At 39.8% G+C, this 21,843-nt stretch overlaps 2 protein-coding genes across 18 annotated transcripts in view; one reads left to right on the forward strand and one right to left on the reverse strand.

Moving 5' to 3' along the window:
- The first annotated feature begins 2,790 nt into the window (after nt 1–2,790).
- Nucleotides 2,791–5,896, forward strand: leap2 (liver-expressed antimicrobial peptide 2). Its single transcript, XM_082525993.1, has 3 exons — nt 2,791–3,171; nt 3,881–4,068; nt 4,345–5,896. The coding sequence occupies exons 1-3, from the start codon at nt 3,094–3,096 to the stop codon at nt 4,397–4,399; spliced, it is 321 nt and encodes a 106-aa protein (XP_082382119.1). The 5' UTR covers nt 2,791–3,093; the 3' UTR covers nt 4,400–5,896.
- A 3,738-nt stretch (nt 5,897–9,634) lies between these two features.
- phka1a (phosphorylase kinase, alpha 1a (muscle)) overlaps nt 9,635–21,843 on the reverse strand; it is a 31,143-nt gene continuing 18,934 nt past the window's right edge. For 2 of the 17 annotated variants that reach the window (XM_082525924.1, XM_082525909.1), the window contains exons 19-35: nt 20,352–20,513; nt 20,170–20,264; nt 19,935–20,080; nt 18,913–19,066; nt 18,278–18,436; nt 18,068–18,197; nt 17,290–17,391; nt 16,720–16,835; nt 16,460–16,495; nt 16,204–16,239; nt 15,147–15,182; nt 14,984–15,019; nt 13,769–13,807; nt 13,382–13,543; nt 13,076–13,129; nt 11,655–11,855; nt 9,635–11,573 (exon numbers count right to left, since the gene is read on the reverse strand). In XM_082525924.1, coding sequence (XP_082382050.1) covers nt 11,400–11,573; nt 11,655–11,855; nt 13,076–13,129; nt 13,382–13,543; nt 13,769–13,807; nt 14,984–15,019; nt 15,147–15,182; nt 16,204–16,239; nt 16,460–16,495; nt 16,720–16,835; nt 17,290–17,391; nt 18,068–18,197; nt 18,278–18,436; nt 18,913–19,066; nt 19,935–20,080; nt 20,170–20,264; nt 20,352–20,513 — 1,838 coding nt within the window. In that variant the 3' untranslated portion in view covers nt 9,635–11,399. Of the gene's footprint in view, nt 11,574–11,654; nt 11,856–13,075; nt 13,130–13,381; nt 13,544–13,768; nt 13,808–14,444; nt 14,475–14,963; nt 15,020–15,146; nt 15,183–16,203; nt 16,240–16,459; nt 16,496–16,719; nt 16,836–17,289; nt 17,392–18,067; nt 18,198–18,277; nt 18,437–18,912; nt 19,067–19,934; nt 20,081–20,169; nt 20,265–20,351; nt 20,514–21,843 lie in introns of those variants that run through there. The other 15 variants (XM_082525917.1, XM_082525919.1, XM_082525920.1 and 12 more) reach the window with 15 other exon arrangements.

Below are 21,843 nucleotides of genomic sequence, written 5' to 3' on the forward strand. Positions count from 1 at the left end.
TCACTCCCTTATAGAGTTATGACTGGCTTGTAGTGCGCAACAGAGTTACACTATGAGGATCAGGAACGTAATATTAATATATTTGCACTACCGTATATACATGTAGAGGAAATTCTTGTCAAGTAAAAATGTAAAAATCCCCCTGGTAGCATGTATACATATTTGCAAAGTGTAATGCAGCTGGAAACAGTTTAGTGATGTATTATTAATAGCTGTAATATAATCAGAAGACAAAGGACACGACTTTAAATACAGTTTTTATCTGCCATGCTTAGGAGGAGAAATATGCATGTCTCTTTAACTTGTTCCTTTAAATATTTAAACCAGTTGCAGATAACCAACTCTTGGCACTGGTCCTGCATCAGCGCAGCACAGCCGACACAGAGCCGGCGTGGAATAACAGTCTTTGCTGTTCTCCTCCAAAGCCCCCAACAGCGTCATCTGTCCCTGAAGTTTCTCTGCTGTCAACACGATAAGTCACGCTTGGCGATAAATCACGACGCAGATGTTCTGAGTTTATGTCGCGCTGATTCCTGTCAGTCTTGTGGGCTTAATGGTGAACAACATTACAGGAATCTGCACAGTAACTTTCCACTACATCCAACCTCAGATCCTCTTTATGAAATCCACCTCCACTTGTTCTCTTTTTGTTTCATTTCCAAGTATTTTAATCCTGTTTCTGCTGTGAAACATACTCAGGATTGATTTACATGAAAATGTTTCCAAAGGTCAGGCTTAGTGCAGTTTACCAGTGATTATTTGAATCCACATCCAGATGTAGATCAAGGAATTAGATGTTAGATGGACTCTTTACAATTGTGTGATATTTTCTCATTGTTTATGCAGGGATTTTCAGCCTTGGCAGACGTACGTCTCTTACTTCTGTGTTGGTGCAGTATATCCCATAAGATAAGTAGTCCAAGGGTTGCTTTCGACACACAGGTAGAGACGCTCCTGTTACTCTGTACCTGTGTTAACACTAATTCAGTGAAAATACAAACTACAGACTGATATTAGCTTCACTGGCTGCACTTTAGAAGGTGGTGATCACAAACATTAAACTTACTTTTTTATTTATTTATTTAAAAAAAAATTTTTTTTACATCCAAGTGATCATATACTGACACTTGGTTTGGACTCCACATTGTAACACACTAGATCAAACTGTAGTGTCATTTTCAACATGTAGTTCAGTACGATGGAGTTCATCTGCAGCGCCTCCACATGCCATGTCACACATGGTTATAAAAGCATAAGCACATGCTGTAAAGCTGTCTACATGGTAAGCAAAGAGACAAAAATGAAAGTAAAACATGTAAAAAAAAAAATACTAAGAGGAACAGAACGTCACATTTATACTTTCAATTTAAATTTCAGATATTTATCATTAAACAATTAAATTTAAAACACTTCTGATAAAATTTATTTTAACTCTATTTAAACCTTCTTCTGATTTTTTTTTTATGTTACTGATAAGTGATAAGCTTTGGCACTGCTGAACTTTCCCACATTTACTTATCAGGCATTTATTTACTTTTTATCTCTGTGAGCCAGAAGCTCAGACTCCTCTAAATGCTCAGTTTTAGTCTTTTTAATTTTTTTTTAAATTGGATTTTATTATGTCAGTGAGAGCGTACGTTCCTAATACAGTTAGCTTAGGTGTATAGCACAGAAGCCCCACCCACCTGGTGGATAAACCTTCTGTCTTCAGCCAATCAGGGGAACGTTTGTTTAGAGAGAGGAGAGGCGCTAAAACATCTTGTTTTAGACAGAAGAACTGTGTGAGAATCATGCACATCCACTTGAGTAGTCCTTAATCCTGTCTTCCTTCTCTCACCCCAACCGGTCGCAGCAGATGGCCCCGCCCCTCCCTGAGCCTGGTTCTGCCGGAGGTTTCTTCCTGTTAAAAGGGAGTTTTTCCTTCCCACTGTCGCCAAATTGCTTGCTCATAGGGGGTCATATGATTGTTGGGGGGTTTTTTCTCTGTATGTTTTATTGTTACCTTACAATATAAAGCGCCTTGAGGCGAATGTTGTTATGATTTGGCGCTATATAAATAAAATTGAATTGAATTGAACTGAACTGAATAAATGAATCTTTTGAAAGCTTCTATCATTTTTACAGCCAGAAAGATGGATAAACCAGGTGATGTTTTTTTTTTTTTAGATAGCTGTTCTTTATTCTGAGCTTAAACCTATAAAAGATAAACAGCGAGACCGTTTACACTTTGTCTTTAAGTCTGATCTTTTGTCATATAATGATGAATAAAACGTTCTCTTTTTGTAGTTTTAAGAAAATGAAATTTTAATTTTGGTGTTATTTTAATCTTAGTCTGTTTGGAGTGACTGAGAACATCTGCACACATCTGTCACACATACCACATCCCTGCTTATGTTTGCTTATGTAAACCCTACCCTCATAAATTTGCACCAGCTACATTATATAAGTGCATGATGTCAGTGTCCCTGGTATTCAAATATGTATTGCAGAACACAGATTGATAAAAACCTTATCATCCTCAAAGTTCATTCACATGCATTGAAATAGAAACACATAAATTTAGCAACCTCTCTCAAACGAGTTTGACCCAGCTGTCCTTGTGTTACCGTCACGTGGGCCGTGTATGGCGCCTCTGTGCTCACATTAGACACAGAAGGAAAAAAAAAGTGTTTGTCTTTGTAATAAGAAAGGACTTTCTCTGAACATACTGGACACATCATGTGACATTTAGACTGGATAAGAGAGGCAAAGAGGGTGAGATGAAGCAAATGGGGTGGACGCTGCATGGACTGTGACTCCCTCTCCCGCCCTCACTGCTCTCCCTCTCCAGGGATCAGGCCCTGACTATATAACAGAGAGACGAGCCCTCCTGAAATCCCCTAAGTCAGGCTCACTTGAAAAGACTTATAGGTTCCAGATTCACTTCTTCTCACTTCTGGAAGTTGGCAGGGGTGCTTGAGACCTCCACAAAGTCTTGGAAATCAGGGAAGCCTCCAGGTTGAGGCTGAGCAACGTAGCCAAAGAGAAAGAAAGGACGATAAAAGCAAAGAATCTCCGTAGACTTACCAGCAAACACCCCGGTCCACTGGAAAGATGCAGAAGACAGGCTTCTTCACCCAAAAGAAAGCAGCAGCAGCACTGTGCATTGTCCTGTTAATGGTGGCTCAACAGGTGAGTGGAGTAAATTTAGTAATAACCACAGATGTGGTGTTAAATTTACCCTGTTCATTCTGCCCTGTCATCAGGAAACACCCATAACCTGATTATGACTATAATTGTAATCCTGGGCAATTAGAACATGTAACTTTTGTTTCTATTCAATTGTTTTTCCAAGTGAGGAAAAACAAATCAGCTTAAAGTCCAATTTGCCTTTCTTTAAAGGATAGAGTGATAAGTTTGTTAGACTATGGTTACATTAATAACCCTCTAATGTATTCATCTCTTATAAGTCTACCAGCAGCATCTTTCACTTCCATTAGTTTTGGATCTAAACCCTTTTTGTGAAAGCCTGCTTTGAATTTTCCCACTTTTCACATCAGGCATAAACTCATATTTTCCTCTGTGGAGTGTCCATAGTTAAGAACTAAAGTGTAACTGAAAGGGTTTTCTCTCCTGCTGGTTGTGTTTGATCCTCTCTTTCTCTTGCTTCTGCCTTATTTGACTTCCTGTCAGAAAAAAAAAAAGAGTTTTTCCTCCCCACGGTCACCAACACCAATGTCTTCAGTGTTCATATGAAGTCACTGAGTCACTAAATAGTTGATGAAGCTTATATCTTCCCAGTGCTTTGAGTCAGAATACACTGGACTACATCAGCATCAGTCATCAGTGTGGTTCCTTTTAACGAAGATGTGCATACCTTTCTGTCCCATCTGTATTCCAGGTGTGTGCAGGTCCTTTGGTTTCACAGGATCAGTCCAGCTTCCTCCAGAGTGCAGATCTAAGGGGGTCAGATGTCGTCCACGCTCCGAGGAGGATAGCCCGGATGACCCCACTGTGGCGGATCATGAACAGTAAACCCTTCGGAGCATACTGCCAAAACAACTATGAATGCTCCACAGGCCTCTGCAGGTAACTGTGCTGGCAGAATTGTTAATGTAGAAAGAAAAAAGGAAATGTGGAGATTTTTGTTAAGTTCAGAAAATCCACTGGGCTGGTAAATCCTGCAAAATGAAACAGATCTTTTCTATGGCAGCTTGTATCTGCCACTCAATATATTTGTATTTTTTCCCTCAAAATTTCAAAATGTTATTTTTAATAACACGAACACTTAAATACACCTGATTGGAAATTTTGGCAGAAATAAGCTTTGATACTTTGTTAACATCTGCTTGTGTTTTGTTTTAGGGCAGGACACTGCTCCACGATGAACCATTCGGCATCGCAGCCGGTGAACTATTAGACGTCCGAGGACACAACCAGCATGTTCATCCTGACGGGTTCTGATAACTGGGAGATCAGCTTACCCAGGCTTCTTCTTCTTCTTTTACTTCTTCATTTTAAATCAGAATTTGTATTTATTTTCCAGTAAAATTATATCTAAACAATTTTTTAAATGCACCTGTCAGGCAGCTACTGCCCCACCTGATGCATTTCTAATTGGGAATTGTCAGGCCTTTCAAACCTTAAGCATTTGATGACAGTTTAACCACACAGAAAGTTGTATTTCTGCAACTATTGAGCTTTTTTTTTTTGTTATTATCTCTGTGTCCTACTAGTTACCCTGGCTTTGAACTTATCCCACAGCTGATATAACGGCGCTCGATAACAGCGTTTCATTTAAAACCCGTTCCTTCAGAAATATCATAAAACAGTGAAACATTTTTAAAGGACATTTGTAATTCTGTAACTGAGCAGATGCGTAGTCTCCACATTTTTATGACTGAGATGTAATTGGTCGTGTTTTCTAGGGTGTGATAAACTCAGATTTTTAATGATACAACTTTATCAGAAGTAAATGTAACAACTAGCTGTGCCTTCTACAAACTCCTCACCCTTACTTTTTTTTTTTTTAATACTCGCAGTCATAATTTCTGTCCCCTTAATAATTGGACCAGCCTAGTTTAGTCCAAGGTTAAATTAAAAGGTAAAATGTAAATGAAGGATAAACCAAGAGAGAACAAATGACATGGAGCTGACCTTTGATCACTTCTTACTGTTGGGCATTTTACATAAAGCAAAGTTTTAGAAATCTTAAAAATATGAATGAATATGAATATGAATGAAGTTGCGGAAATGACATAAAAGGTGATGGTATAAAAACTGAGAAGAGGTGGAGCAATGTTGTTATGGATTTAAGATAAAAGTTATTTAAAGTACACTCAGGTTCTTGACAAAAGGTTCAAACACAGTTGGATTAACTAACAGTATCTGTAATGCTGATTCTGGTATTTTATTTATTTTATCTTTTTTTTAAATGTCAAAATGTGCCCATTTTCATTTACTATTTTAAACTCAGTTTAGGATATTTCACTTTTTTGTTTTGTCCCATAACCGTTTGGGTTTTTTGTTTTGTTGTTTTTAAAAAAAAGGATTTAAAGCAGGAACGTTATGACATCTACATGCTCAAACAATCTTAAATCTGCAAAGTCTCAAAGTCGAGCTACCTGATGGGCTGAGTGTACAAATACTGGGAACAGATTCCTCACTATGAGCTGCACAGCCTTGTTTTTTATTTGCACATCTATGAAATCCTGAAATTTAAGAGGAGGTTGCAGCTTTGGCTTCAACTCACCTGCAGTTTACTTCATGCACACAGCAGGTGCTTGCTGATATTTTGTACACTCAGGTTGCACTTTTAAACCCAAATTATCTTTGTACTGTGTATTGCTTACTGTACTGTTTTACTTGCATCTGAAGGGCCGGAGATGAAGTGAAATAAAAGCATCGGACAAAAGAATCAGTGACTCAAACGTGGACTTTTGTACGCCGTTGCTTCGTGTCTTCTCATATACCTTTCACCTGGGACATAATGTGGACAAAGCTGACATTTGAATCCAAGGTAAACAAATGAATCTGCTGCCAGCGTTCAAAAGTCAAACAGCTGCTGGTGCACAGATATTCAGTCTTTCACAACGAGAGAAGCCAGCCAAGCGTGTGAGTGGGTGCAGGAGATAAGTCGTGTTCATTTAAGAGGAATGACGCCTCCTGAAGGAGTTTTCCACATCTTAAGAAATGTCTGTTTGCATGTTTGTCTGCACATTCCTGCTGAATTCACTGACAAGAAAACAGAATAGATGGTAATCCAAACTCTTATTTGTCTTTGTAAAAAGTGCAAGTACAGGTACTGGATCCAAGTCCTTTAACAAGGATTACCTTACCTTTTCAGACATTTTGTTTGACCTTTACTGTTTCGATAGGAGTTAAGAAGGGAAGGAGCAACTAAGTGGTGATAATACACTTGATTAAGCATTTGTCAGAAAGTCTGAGCACCGCTATAAAAATCAGAACTTCTGGAAGTTTCCTCGCCTGGAACATTCAAGTGTGTTTTAACACCATGATGCAATTTCACAAACTGTGCAACATCTCGGACTCTACAGGCTTCAGTTAGTTAAAAGTTAAAGTTCATGACAGTAATGTTAGAAAAAGATTGAATAAGTATGATTTGTGTAGAAGGGTTGCGAGGAGAAAGCCTCTTCTCTCTAAACAAGGCAGCAAGGTTCAAGTTTACAAAACCGCATCTGAACAAATCAGAAGACTTCTGAAACAATGTCATTTGAATGATGATAGCTGTAGCCCAGGTGGTGGAACAGGTTGCCTACTAATCGGAAGGTTGGTGGTTTGATCCTTGTCTGCTCCCGTCTGCAAGCCAAATATCCTTGGGCAAGATACTAACCTCAAGTTACTCTCCGATTCATCCATTGGAATATAAATGGGTGAAATCTGTGTAAACCGACTTGACTGCTCAGAGTAGAAAAGCACCATATAAGAACCATGATACCAAAGTATTCTAGAGTCAAATGTGAGGCCATCTGTCTGACAACGTCCCAAGCAAATCTACAACAGGATGGCTGAAAAAGAAAAGACAGTGGTGCAAAGTCCAGACACCAACCTGTGCATTAACAAATGTCCACACACCTCAATGTGCAGAAGCAATGCTGTAAAGAAGAGTGAGACAAAACTTCTCCAAAGGTGAGAGACTGAAGAAGTCATGCAGAAAACGATGGCAATGCCAAAAAGCGGTTCTACAAGCTACTGAATAAAGCGGCATATTCAGCTTTTGTCACAGGACTGTATAAAAGATGGATGTAGGTATCGTGACATCATCCACTGGGTTGGGAAGTCTGAAACTGAAGAAAAGTAATTTGTCAGTCACAAGTTTTTATCCTGGATAATCCTCCTATTAAACTCTTAAAAACAACCAAAATTTACAAAATGGACTTCATGCTTTGAGAACGTCGTGAAATAAGTGAATAAATCAACCAGGCAGAGGTCTACTCAGGGTCAGCAACCAAGACGCTTACAAAAAAAGTGTGGAGAGTGGAAACCCAGCGTTGACTTTGTCCATCTTTGTCCATGACTGATGTTCATTGGTGCAGTGTTGGAGTGTTGGCCATATAGAGTGCAGTATGAGCCATAAAATTGTGCTCACTGGGGTAAATTTGTGTGATTAAATCCTATAACTGGGTATGTTTGTTGATACTGCCAGAATACGACATCTGAGTTGTTTTAGAAACAGACTCCATCAAACAGATTGCTGGCACATGAGTGTAACACTTACAGCTGAAATGTATTCATGTTTTTGGCAAACAATGAAGAACAAGAGAATTTATCACTAAGTATTGGCATCAAGTTTTTTCAAATCACATCTGGTTTCGCTGTGTTTAATTAATCACATAATTCAGTGAGCAAGCTGAACAGATGACTAAGATGGAGAAAAGAAAAAAAAAAGTGGTTTATGTGAAATAGAAACTTTCACTGACCATAATTTGCTTAACCACAGAGACAGATTCATGCCTGGCATTGGACAAGTAATCATTGGTCTGCATGTTCAGGCCTGCCAAATGCAGTCCCTGTTTATCCTTGTACGTTTGCTTTCCACATACATGTAACCAGCCACACTTTGAACTGTTTTTGTTTTGTTTTTTTAAAGTTCAGCAGCACTTAACATACTTAATTTATCTGATTGAATATTTTCTCTTTTGAGGCCGTTTTATTTCAGGTAAAAAACAAACAAACAAAAAAAACCCAAAACAAGATCCTGTGCTTAAACCATTTATAACTCTTCTCAAATTAACTAAACCTTTCAGCAGAATTTGAAGAACTTACATCAGTGATGTTATGGTTATGTCTGTGGTTTCTAATTCACTACATTCACTCACCTGATACCTTTTTTGGTATACCTTATTAGTTTTTGGTTGGATGCCCCTTTTTGCTTTAATTCTTGGTGACACCGATTCATTAAGGTACTGAAACTCCTCAGAGATTTTGGTCCATATTGAAAGGACAGTATCGCACAGATACTGGCTGGACATCCACGATGTGAATCTTTGGTCTCACCACATCCCAAATGTGCCCGGTAACTGTGGAGGCCATTTGAGTACAGAACTTGAAACTAGCTTGAGATTATCTGAGTTTTGTGACACTGTGTTATCCTGCTGGAAGCATCTATCAGGAGGTGGTCATGGACATGGTCAGCAACAATACTTGGGCTATGGTGTTGAAAAGATGCTAAGGAGCCATAAATATTCCACACCACCACAAGCAGTTCTGCATTTGGCTAGGGTCAGTGTCACTACTGGTAGCATGAGGCGATATATGGACCCTACAGTGGGTGCACAGATAGTCCAACTCCTTGACGATGGCACATCAACACATGCCTTTGCCAGTGTCTCCAAGCAAACTCTGAGGAGCATGGAGGACATTCCAGGAGACAGACAGGTACTCTAGGAGAGCTGGACAATGTCAAAGAAAGTACTTAACCCATCAGCAGGACCGGTATCTGCTCCATTGTGCAAGGAGGAACAGGGTAAGTACTGCCAGAGCTACAAAATGACCTCCAGCAGGACACGCGTGTGAATGATTTTGATTGGTCAGAAACACGAGTTCATGAGGGTGGCCTGAGGGCTCGGTGTCCTCTTGCGGGCCCTGACCTCACTGCCGGTCAACGTGGAGTTCGATCTGCCACTCAGTACATTACGTTTTAGTCCATCCGACGGTGCCAGGTTGCACCTCAGACTGTCCAGGAGCTCGGTGATGTCCTGGTCCAGATCTGGGAGAATCCTCCATGACACCAGCTGTCATCTCAGGAGCATTCCCTGACATTGTCAGGGGTGCAAATAGGCATGTTGACCATACAAGCTACTGAGTACCCCTAATTACATTTAATAAGAATGGACTAAGCCTGCCTCGTTATTTATACACTTTGATTTTTTGAGGTGTCTTTGAATTCAGCCCTCACAGTTTGGTTATTTAATTGCCACTAAACTTCTTGGCATCCTTTCAATTTCAACACTTCCTTACTGCTTCCCTGTTCCTTTATTTTTTGGTTTGAGCAGCATATTCATATATATGAAGTTAAACCAACAAAGCACATGTAACAGGTCTGAAAGTTCAGGCAACTGTAAGATGGAGAGAGCACTTTGAAAAGTTTAAAAAGACCTACTCAGTAACATGACTGATTAAAAACACTCATAACTGATTTTGATTATTTTATTACAGAATTAGTTTCAAAAACAAAAAAACAGTCAACCACCGGCTTGCTCATCGATACTCGTTCTGATACGATCGGCTGTAGTTCACGTGGAGTGTGCTGGAACGCCACAAAATGACTGACGTCAGCTGATTACTGGACATTTAAACAGGAGGCACGATCAGGCATGTTCTTCAATAACCTTAATAATTTATTCCAAATTTGCCGTCAATATTGTAAACAATGAACCATCGAAGAGCCAACAGACAAAATGTGTTCAAGTTTAACTGCAATTAATCTAAAAACAGAAACAAAATTACAGTTTCAGCAATCAGATGAGAAGATTAAGGCAAAGAAACGCATTAATACACTACATGCTGAAGAAAACGTTCTGAGAAATTAATTCAGTTCATTTATAGCTTTAAATAAAACAGCACTCCTGAAGTTTCAGTCACACAAACTTCTAGACTCAAAATACAACCATGTTAAGGCATCATGGCCTCTTTAAGACACCTACCTACAGGAGCTGACTTCAATTAACGGTTTAGACCTAAAAAAATAAATACTACTTTTTTGTTTGCTTTCCATTTGTAATACACCGTACAAGCACACAGGACTGGAGGTATACGAAGACGGGTGAGTCTTAGAGGTTGAGCGACCAGGTGAGGTAATAAATTAGGAAACGTTAGAAGATTAATTTGAAATTTACGAACTTCATGTTTAAGTTACGCAGGTAACAGTGGTTGGAGGTGAAAATGTTTAAGGTAGTGATGAGCGCAAGAAAAAAAAAAGGGAAAACTGTATTTTCTGGCCATGTTGATTATAGCTGGGATACATTTACATTCATTTCCACAGAGTGAATTAGTATATTTGGCTCATTTTCCCCATAAATAGATGAAAAAATGAGCAGGGGATGGAAATTAACTGCTTTAACTCATCCCCCCTTTGAGAACTACTACGGATGACCCTCGTTTCTCTTGTCTAAACTTAGTTTCTGTCATATTTCCTTCAGAACAAAATGACTGGGTGTGCATCAGAAGGTATGGGTAGCTTACTAGAGCTACCTCTGGAAAACCAAATGTGCATTAATCCGCAGCTGAAAATCGTTCCCAACAAAAAGATGCATTATTTACCACAGTTTTAGTAACATTTGCTAATAACTATAACTATGATATTTTAGGAAATGTATTTAAATATCTGGCCAATGTTTATTTTGCATTAACACTGAAAGTTTAAGTACGGTGCACAAATTTTAAGCTTATGAAACAAGAAATTTTGAACTAGTGGATGATGTGAATTTATACTAGTTAAAATACTTCAGCTCTGGCAAGGGGTTAATCAAAATTGCTGATTTCAAATTTCACATTTACGCTTCCTCCTCCTAACGTGTGCCATTAGAAGTGAATATCTGTGGATTTCCATCACAGCTTTTTTCAGGTGAGTAACACGAGGCATTTGAACGCACTGCCAGACTTAAAGTAGGGAACTGCTGGTGATTACTGAGAATAAAAGAAACACAGGAAGTCAGCACCCTGAAAAGAGGAACAGACGAGGCTAGCTAACGTGGCTGCTACAGTTTGTGCAGCATTCTGTTGCTTCGGTACGAGCAATGGTTGAAGACGACGAATATTCACGTAAAACTTGATCTATCATCTGCATTAACACACGTGGTGACAACACGAAGCGAGGCTGTTACGTTAGTTTATGTAGTAAAAAAACAAACAAAAAAACCAAAAAAAATAACAACTAACTGTTGCACCATCTCGTCTTCTCACTGTACGGCACACGAGCCGCTGGGCAGGAAGTCCTGCACGTACACCGCCACAGCCTTTGTGAGGTAGGTCATGCTCCCGAAGCGTCCGCTGGGGGCGCTGTCATACAGCAGCCTGCATATTCCTGTGGACGGATCCCTCTCCAGGATGTGCTCCTCTGCACCAAGGTCCCTCTGCAGAACAATGGAAGAAGAACAACCTGCTTTAGCTGATGACAGGGATACGGACGCTGGAAGTTTAGAGCGACTGCTGACCTGGTCCTTGTCGAACATGTCGTTGGCCAGGTGGACGATCTTCTCCACGTGGATTATAGAGCCGATGCTCTGGATGTCCACGTCAGCCAACATGGTGAGGACCAAGATGGCCTCCACCAGCAGCTGTCGGTACTCGGGCTGAGGGACTCTGTTCAGGACAGTCTCCACATGGACAGAGAACTTTATCTCCCCTGGGGTCATCTGGTGGAAAGTTATAGTTTTTATTTTATGCGTAGTTTGTAAAATTATTTAGTTTTAAGGTTTTTCTGTTTAGTTTTTAAGTTTGGTTTCAGTTAGTTGGATAATTTCAGTTCTTTTTGTTTTTTATTTTATTTTTTATTACTGTAAAATATTGGATCAAATGTTTCGTTTTTATTCCTGGTTAACCAGGATGTTTTTTCACACCTAGTTTTAGTTTTGAATTTAATTTTAATGATCTTGGTGAGCAGATGAACAATAGATATGTCTGTAAAGAGAGTTTCTTTAAACTTTACAGATAAAAAAGGTGATTTTCTTGCATTTATGCATAGTTTAAAACCTCTAAATAGCTATCAATGGAACAAAAAATTACAACTTTAAATGATAAAATTGTAGAAACAATCTTAATTACTAGCAAATAACAGAACAGAGGTTTTTGCTTTTGGCTGTTTGACTGTGGCTGACCTGACCGACAACACTGCAGACTGATGAAAGTTTTACTTACATTTTGAGGGGGAAGTAAGCAGAAGAAGAGATAAGTAGGCTAACTACAATGAGACTCACATGTACAAGTAAAATGAACCAAAAATAAGCTAAAACTAAATATATTCAAACTTAAACAAGTGAAAAAATATTTCAACATATATTTTTGGCTTTCGTAAGTGGTCACAATATACAGGAGCGATAACCCTGATGCAAATATACAAAGCACTAAATGCAGCTTCTCCTCACTGATTTTTATTATTAAATACTATTTTTTATGTTGTTTTAAGTTTATCATTCAAAGTTATAGTTTGTTTGTTTTGTTCTATTCACAGCTTTATGAAGGTTTTAAACTAAAGTGTAAATGCAAAAAAAAATATCACCTTTTTTAACTGTCGTTTCCAGATTTCAAGAGGATTCATTGTGCAACATCATTCAAATGTTTGCCGATCAAAGTATTAGTGTCTTAACAAAACGACACAATATATTACTCAGTATCGGTAAAAATCAGGATTAAATAGAGTCAAGGTTTTTCATGCAAAGTGTAGTAGCAGTAAAAAAAATGAAGGATTTTTAGGATTTTGATGTAATTTGGCAAATATCCCAGATTTTTCCCAAATACCCAACGTAGCATTTAAATGATAAGAAGACAGGTTTAAAAAAAAAAAAAAAAAATAGAAAATACTAAAGCAGTAAAATTTCTCTCTCAGTTTCATGTGAAGTGTGTAATCAGACATCACCTCTCTGGTGGTTGAAGATGGAAGAACAAAGCCCTCTATGGACAGACCGTGGCACTGCAAGAAGCACATCAGTATCACCACAACTACCACACAAGTCCAAGTGTGACAGAAACTTTTGGTTCATCTCGTCTTGTCACTTTACGTTAAAGATGTTTTAAATTTAACCACATGAAGGCTCACAACAGGAAACAATAATTATACGACAGGTTTAAAATGTGGAATGCAAATGTTTACCAATTAATCCAAGAAGTGAATAACATTAAAAAACACACTCATGAGTAAATATGCATCTGAGTCATAACTCACCTTCTGCAGGATCTTCCAGACTTTCTGGTAAAAGCCGACGGGCACTCGGTTCAGCGCCCCGTCCAGACGCCTCCTACGCAGCCACTGGCCGTGTCTGGTATCCTTAGCAACCGGAATCTTGTCCGGGATGTCGAAGGATTCCATGGACGGCAGCCGGAACCTCTGAACAGATGGGAAGAGAAAAGCGGAGTCACTCGCTGTAACTGCGTCTATTCTGGAAGAACAGCGCCCTCTTCTTGTTTTGAGGCACAGTGACACCAGCTGACTGCTAATCCACATCTGATGCAGTGGCTCATGTTAGAGGGCCACTACAGGAAAACAGAAGAAAACAAACAAACAAAAACACTAAGTAAAAACAAAAAGCGGGAGAATAAGGCTAAACTTTACCCCAGACTCGATGCTTTCTACGTCCGGTGACTGCATGCCCTGAGAGGCAGAGAATAAAACATAAAAGAGGAGAAAGGAAAAAGAAAGCAAACAAACAAACAAACAAAAAAAACTGACTTGAAAATAACTGAAGAATTAAGGATCGGTAAAAGCCAGCAAGCATGAATAAAACCAGGGCGTCAAGTGGGAGAAATTCTGTTAGAAAACCACGAATCACAGCACAGCTCCACCCAATCTGCATCATACTGTAACAGCTGGTTAAAGATCGGCGAGATCTTACTCACGAGACGGACCTGTGGGCTCCAAATATTTGAGGTTTTACAGAATCGACAACTGTGACATTTTCCTACAAAGCTTACTATAAATAATTCAGCTTAATTAACATAACTTTTCTTTTTCTTGTTTTAAATGGAGTAAAATTAAATTTACAGTCAACTCTGATTGGTCAGAGAAGCATTGGTTAATAATAATAATAATCACAATTATTGATTAATCAACAATAATTATTACTGATTAACAATTATTGGCAAATCAGTATCTGAAGCTGTGGTTAGCTGCTTAGATGATTACAATTGCAATGCAGTTTACTTGTTGAGCAGCCACACATTAGAGTGTTAATCACTCAAACCACCCTGAATGCTCAGTTATCAGACTTTAATGTCGTTATCACCGTCACCTTCAGGGTGGACGTCACAGATTGGTCGAGCTGAAAGGAAGAGAAGATCACAGATGGAGGCTTTAATTTAACTTCTGCCGAAACGTTTTCCATTCAGATTCCATGAGAGACGGGTCGAATCACCCACACCACCATCATTACCCCTCATAAGAGTGTGGCTGGTATCGTTTTCACCCTGTGAGTCTGATTTGGTTTTTAAGCATTACGGTAGGAATTGACTTGATCACACGGGGACAGAGGTTGCTAACTTTGTATCATAGTATAATTCCAGGTGTAGTTGAGCTCAAAGTAAAGGTTGAGTTTTAAGATGGGCGTGGCCTGATCAGAGTAAAGGATTCAATATAACAGACTCACACAGCTGTGAGCGATACAGCCACGGAAGTTCAGGTTTGTAGTCAACATGACGACAATGATAATAACCAGCCAAGGTTTGATTCAGTTTGATCAGAAACGACCTACAGCTCCACTTCATTTGAATGAAGTGTGAACGGAAAATTACAATTTCTAAATCTTCCTCACACTTTCTTTATCATCGTCACCTCAACTGAGTCGGTCAAAGACACGCTGCGGTCTGTCTGTAATAGACAAAAACACATTAAACAAAGGCCAGTTTTTAAATCTGCAACCCCAGCTTGCTCTTCCACAGCAAAGCCAAAAGCACATTCAAATCTTCCTCCTCAATACCCATGAAATCATCATCACCTCCTCAACTGGATCTGTCAAAGACAGCCCGGGTTCCTGGGTTAAAGATAAAAACATACGAGCAGAATTCTGTCATTCTGTGAGGTTAACACCTGCTGGTGGTTTAACAGATACACAAATAACGGCAGGAAGAAGTCACCCAAAATGGACACAATTATAGCAGGTGACTCAGGGGACCCGATCCACAGATCAATAGTTTGAATCATTTTATTACCCATAAGTTCTGGTGTAACAAGTTTGCAGTACACACCCTCAGTTTTAAAGCATCTACATTAAAGAATAGTGATATCAAACTCATCTCCCCTCATGGGTTAACTGCAGCCCCATCTGAACTCATGCGCAGCCCAACCACTGAAACCATTTCATTTCAAAGTCTATTTAAAGTTTATTTCTACTATGGGGTCCCCATGATTCATTTTTTGTTTTATGAGATGCTCTATAGTGGGAAATAAAAAAATCTCTCTCTCTCGATATATATCAATATCTCTCGATATCTCTCTCCCTCTCGATATAAAGACACACACACACACACACACACACACACACACTGAGTACTTATCTCATAGCCTATAAGGTTTAGAGTTAAATGACTGATGTATTTTAGTTTATCTTAAGGAAAATAATGCATGTTCAAAAAATAAAATAACATTCATCAAGACTGGTGTCATTATGTGTACACTACAATTTAAGAATCATGGTAAAAAAAATAATATAATTTTTGTCTAACCCAAAAAAACAAAACAAAATAGCCATAAGTTTCTTTTGACTTAAGGATGTTTTGTTAGCTACTCTCCAAAATGTTGACAAAACTCATCTAAAACCTTCATCATGATGAAGTCTGAGGAACGCAGCTGAAAGCTCTGGAGCAAATAAGCAGGCCTTGAGTTTTACAAATGAACAGCCTCCCTAATGATCGATCTGTTGATCTGATCGATCGGTGAGGTTTACACAGAAGGTGAATTAACAGCTACAGGTAAAAAAACAAAAATAAAACAACAACAACAAATGAACAGATGTCATCACTGTAATAGGTAATATTCTTTCATGTGATCATCACCTTAAGTGTGTCCATCATGGATAACCTGCGATCCACCTGCAACACAAGGACCAGGTCGTGAATGAACGACTGAGCTGTTCTAACAGACATAATGATTCAAATCGATCAATAGTCTCGATCTTAAAGCCGACAATTTCCCATCAACGAGCCACCGCTCTCCTTCAGCACATGCTTTCAGCTCTCTATGAATTACTTCATGTCCCACCAGCACCCTCTTCCAGGTGAATTAGCACCTCATTTAAATCATTAACATCACCTTGTTCAGATCCGTCAAAGACAACCTGTGCTCCAGCTGCAAAAACACAAAAGTCGAGTTTGCCAAAAAAGCTCAACAATTTCAAAATAAGAGCCTCTCCTGCCTCCATCTCCATCTCTGTTTAATGGGCTGCTGAGTTTACTCGTTTCATGACAGTCAAATGTTAAAGTTGACACAGTGTGTGTGTCTGAAGAAGCGCTTTAAGATGAGCTTCCTATGTGGAGCAAGGTAACTGTAACCTCACAGTCATGGCATCCTACCATTTTCATGTCGCTCTTCAGTTTGCTGATGCCGGCTCTCTCGCTTTTAGTGGCTCCCACATTCCCGAGATGATGGATCGAGATGGCAGGACTGACGCCGGCATCCATCTCCCGAACTGTGTGGAGGGTTGAGGAAGAAGAAACAAACAGCACAGGCACAGAGAGAAAATAAATGGGAGTAAAGGTCAAACGGTGAACGTGTGGATTTTTGTTTAAAATCAAGTCTGGGAAAACAGATTAGGACAATGATATCAATAACAAGAATAAACAATCTAGAGAGGTCTTCTCTAGCAGTTAGTGGAACGTCATGCGTGCAATGTTACAGTTTCTCTGTGGAAATATGAGGCCTGTCAGTGGCTTACTTATTAAAAACTGTTGCCCACCCTTCTTCCACAGCATATTGAAACAGATTACTTTGGCTACACTCTTGTCAAAAGATTTCTCTTTTCATGTGACGACTGCCCCACCCAATCAGAAAGCTTCACCGTCATTGCAGATGAAGCAGCAGTGACTGCGTCAGAGTTGCAGCATATGACTGGTTCTTGTGTTACATGAGGTAAGAGGTCTCACCACTGCGCTCCACTCCAAACTCCTTCCCGCTGAGGATGTGATGGAGCAAGTTCTTCAGTTCAGACGGACTCAGACTCATCAGGGTCTCTGTGGCCTCCTCTCCTGTTTTCACAAACGCAAAGACAAACATGACACCTGAAGCCCGTACTATGAAGAAAGATTACTGTGGAGCTTTAAGTCAGAGTTTCTCTTCCCATGAAACAGACTCTTATCTGGCTAAATCACCATGGTAACTTATGCTGAACACATAACTTGGTTAATACATTACAACAAAAACCTTGAAGATAAAGTTTACAAGAGTGAAAGAAGACTTCATTAAGATTTCATTTCCCACACATTTCTTTTCTTAGCCTTACATCAAGCCAAAGAGGCCAAAGAAACTATTTGGAGGGAAAGCCAAGGAAAACATTTTACGATTGGAGGCAATATTTCACATTTAACTCGCATCAACAAATTAATCAGTTTAATAAGATCTGTGACTGTGTTTACAGAATGTTGATGATGCACTGCTTGGATACGTTTGGGGTGTTTTGTTGTATATATGTGCTTTTATGTCCCGGGGCAACAGTTGTAAATTAGCAGTTCTGTTAAAAGCCAACACGTAGTTCATCCTTGTTCAATTTACAAATACATGGTTTGTAACATTTAGGCTGAATGTGATCTTTGGTTTGTTACTCCACTATAGGCATAAAGTCACAATGAGAGACATGGATTTTTAGTAACAAACTTGAGTAATTTACTTCTTAAAGCCCAGCTTTAAACCACCTTCCCGTCTTACCTGAGCAGCCGAGTGACTGAGCCAGCTCGGTGGCCATCACCTGGATGATGAGACCGATTCTCAGCCTGAACATCTCGCTGAACAGCCCGGGCTGAGTCCTGATGCTCATAGCCAGGTACACCATGATCTCCTGGTGGAAAGACATTTAAAGGATGAAGGACAGAGAGAGGAGAAGGTTTTAAACACATGATTGTGGAGGAGGTAACTCACCTGTGTGAGAATGGCAACACTGATGTTGTTTTCACTGGCCTCGTCGATAAGATTCGCCAGCTGGTCCGGCGGTATCGGAGCCGTGATGGTTTTCTCTCTCGGCTCAGGAGGGAGTCCGATCGTCAGGTGCTTCTGGTGGGCCAGCAAATCAGAGCAGGCCTACCGAGAGAGACCACAACCAATTAGGAAAGAGCAGGAAAAGTTAAGGGCTTGCTGGTGGGAGATCTAATGCAGCATGGAGTCAACTGATAGCAGAGGGTTGGCATTTCAGAGGTATTTCACTCCAACTTCAGGAGCTTTTCTTTAAACCTTCTTAGAAGTTTTTAATTTAACCACAAACTGTGGTCAACTCATTTCAAGCTTTTCGGACTCTGTGACTCGCTGCATGTGAAGGTAAGAGATGAATGACTGAAGATTTAAAGGCACACGTAGAGTTCAAATCTGTGCCAATAATGAACAATGAACCCACCAGTTGTTCATATAGATTTTAGTTTTACATTATTTTTTACTTTACTTAAAACTGTAGCTTCAGGACTTTTTTCATAATCATGGCTAAAACAGAAGATTCACTAGTAACGTCACACCTGACCACACAGCTTCTGTACGCTGCCCTGTTATCTATAGCTGCACCGTACCGAGTCGAGCTCCTCCACCTTCTTCCTCAGCATGCCAGAGATCATCCTGATGAGACCCCAGTGTTTCAGTTCACCTGCCTTCTCATAAAGATCAGTCAGCAGAGACCTCACAGTGGAGCCTTTACCATGCACACCCGTGTCCCAGTCCATACCCCTGACAAAGGAAAGACAGCAAGGGCTTTTCATTCTTTTCAACGCCGTTTTGACATGTCACAGCAGCACAGTCTGAATCAGGAGCGCTTAATGACTCAACTGTGGAGTCAAGTTCAGATACTTCTTCCAGATCCTGAGACTCACACTGATGAGCTAGCTTGATTGGTTGACTGTTTGCATGATGCAGCACAAAATAAGCCAGCCAAAGACGCAGCCGTACACAGAAACAAGCCAGCCAAGCAACAACAAGACTTCACTGTCTGTAAATATCTGTCAAAACTATGACTAAAAATTATTTATTAAACAGTTTTTTTATGTGTAAAACACAAAGAAAACAAAAAGTAAACAAACTGCACTATTTTGCTTCCACGTCAAGGCGGCGACCTCCGCTCAGCACAGCTAAAAATACAGAGCGCTACAAGTTGGCCAGTCAGCCGATGACCTTTAGACTTTAGTTCGTTGTTTCTTGTAAATCTTTAGAGTCTTCCAATGAGCTGTAAGTGAGCGTGTCACCATTACTAAATCACAATCATTCAAAAGGAAAAAATGTAAATGTTGGGCTTTAACCTGGTTTTTCACATTTACGAGGAGATATTGAAATAGACAGTTTTGTTTTAATCCTTCTATTCTGTAAACATCCATCAACTGCTGGGCTGCCGGTGTCTGGGAATACACGCTTCCCTAGCAACCAGTGGTTGCCGGGGGTAGCTGACGAGTCTCTAGGCTTTTGTGACTGAGGCTTTAATATTTTAATACCAAAATTAAGTTTGCTGCAGTTCCTGCTTTTTCGCATCACCTTCGTTGTGTTTCATATCTGTTTTAATAAAAATCATGGTGATGTCAAACACACCCAGCCTCATGTTTCTCACTTGTCTTTGTAGAGGATGTAAAGTATATCAGCCTGGTCCTGCAGAGACTGTGTGTCTTTCAGCAGCTGGGCCAAAGCGTTGTAGTCGATGGCTCCGCTGGCATCTCTGGGAATGCCACTCTGTGTTGTGACCCCTGCCTCAGGACCCTGGAGTGAAAACACAGAGAGACCGAGGAGTCTGCAAGTGAGCAAAGAGCTGACATCAGAGGAGAGAAAAGAAAGAAAGGAAGAAGAACCTGAACGTCTGGTGATGCAGGAGAGTCTGTAAGATTCAGGTTGAGCGTCGGCTGAGGAGAACGAAACAATTTGCTCGGCAGGTACATGTTGACATCTGAGGGGGAAAAATAGAAAACAACGTTTTATTATTAAATTTGTGATTTAGTCGAGTTTGTCAGTCGGAGACGAAGCGCCGACTCACTTTGTATGTTGAGGTCCTGAGCTTTGTTCATCAGAGTCACCATCTCTTTGGTTTTGGTGGCCGCAGCCTTGAATCTGCTGAGACCTCCCACCGGACGCTTGGGCTTCTTGGGGGCAGAGTGGGCCAACAGGTGGTCAAGGTACTGCGCGAGGTCGTCATCCTCTGTAGGGAGGGACCAAGAGAACAAAACAAAGCGATGAAGGAGGGTGGGATGAGGAGAAGAACAGAAATGTGGAGAGGGAAAGGAGGAAAAATGAACACGCAGAAAGAGATCATTTACTCACCGCTCTTTTTTGTACAGACAAGTGTTAAAACTGAGTTTCCTTCTAAACTTCATAAAGTACTAAAAAGAAATAAGATCTGAAAACCATTTTTCATTTTATGCTAATTTATAAACTTTGAACTTGCAGCTTTTAAAGGGTTTGCTCACTCAAATCTCACAAAAACAAAACTTATTATTGAGTATCTGAGAAAAAAAGATCTTCGTTCATTTCAGGTGGTTTACAACAAAATTAATATTGCTTTACAGAAATTTCTGTTTTTCCGAGGAACAAATTGCAAATATTCATAAACACCATTAAACGTGACAATTGTGTGTAATAATTATAATGGCTTTTGTGGGTGAGGCTTTGGGGTGAACTGACCCTTTAAACTGAAGACTTTATTGGTCACAGCCATGCTAGCAAATTGTGATGCATTTAGGGACCAACAAAACAGGCGTTTAAGGCAAATCTAACCAGCTGTGCGTGAACACAAACAACACAACCAGAAACTGAGAATGTTTTCATTCTTCCACTCGTGTTAAGATTTTGAGGCGTTTTAAATGCACCACAGTCAAAAATACACTTTTTATTTTTTAAAGAGGACCCATTATCTTTATTTCCATATTGTCATTTTTCAATCATGGACTCTCTACAGCAGCAGTTCTGAAGCAAGTCATTTTAGCTCCTTCCTAACTTTCGTCTGATTGGCTGCAACGCTTAAACCAAGCGTGGGGAACTCCAGGCCTCAAGGGCCGGTGTCCTGCAGGTTTTAGATCTCATCCTGGGTCAGCACACCTGAATCAAATGATTAGTTCATTACTAGGCATCTGGAGAACTTCAAGACATGTTGAGGAGGTCATTTAGCCATTTAAATCAGCTGCTTTGGATCAAGGACACATCTAAAACCTGCAGGACCCAGGAAGATCCCATCTGCCAGTGGGCGGAGCTTCTGTGCTGTAATTCCCATATAGGTATATATTTTTTTATTTTCTCACTTAATGCATAGCCAAGCAGAGCAGAAAAATAAAGAAAAACTGCCTGAAAATGCTTTGTTTTAAATATTTTTAAAGTTTTAAATTGAGTGTTCAGATTGAACTCTGGCTTGAAAGGATCGTTAAATCTGAGCGTCTTTTTTTCTTGTTGACTGCAAATGATTTTACAATTTTATTGTTTTACAAGCATTAATATCCGGTTCTAAAACAGAGCTAATGATTTTACTTGAGGATTTA

Source organism: Aulonocara stuartgranti (assembly GCF_965226115.1).
Source record: "Aulonocara stuartgranti genome assembly, chromosome: 3".
In the NCBI taxonomy this organism is placed as follows: Eukaryota; Metazoa; Chordata; class Actinopteri; order Cichliformes; family Cichlidae; genus Aulonocara; species Aulonocara stuartgranti.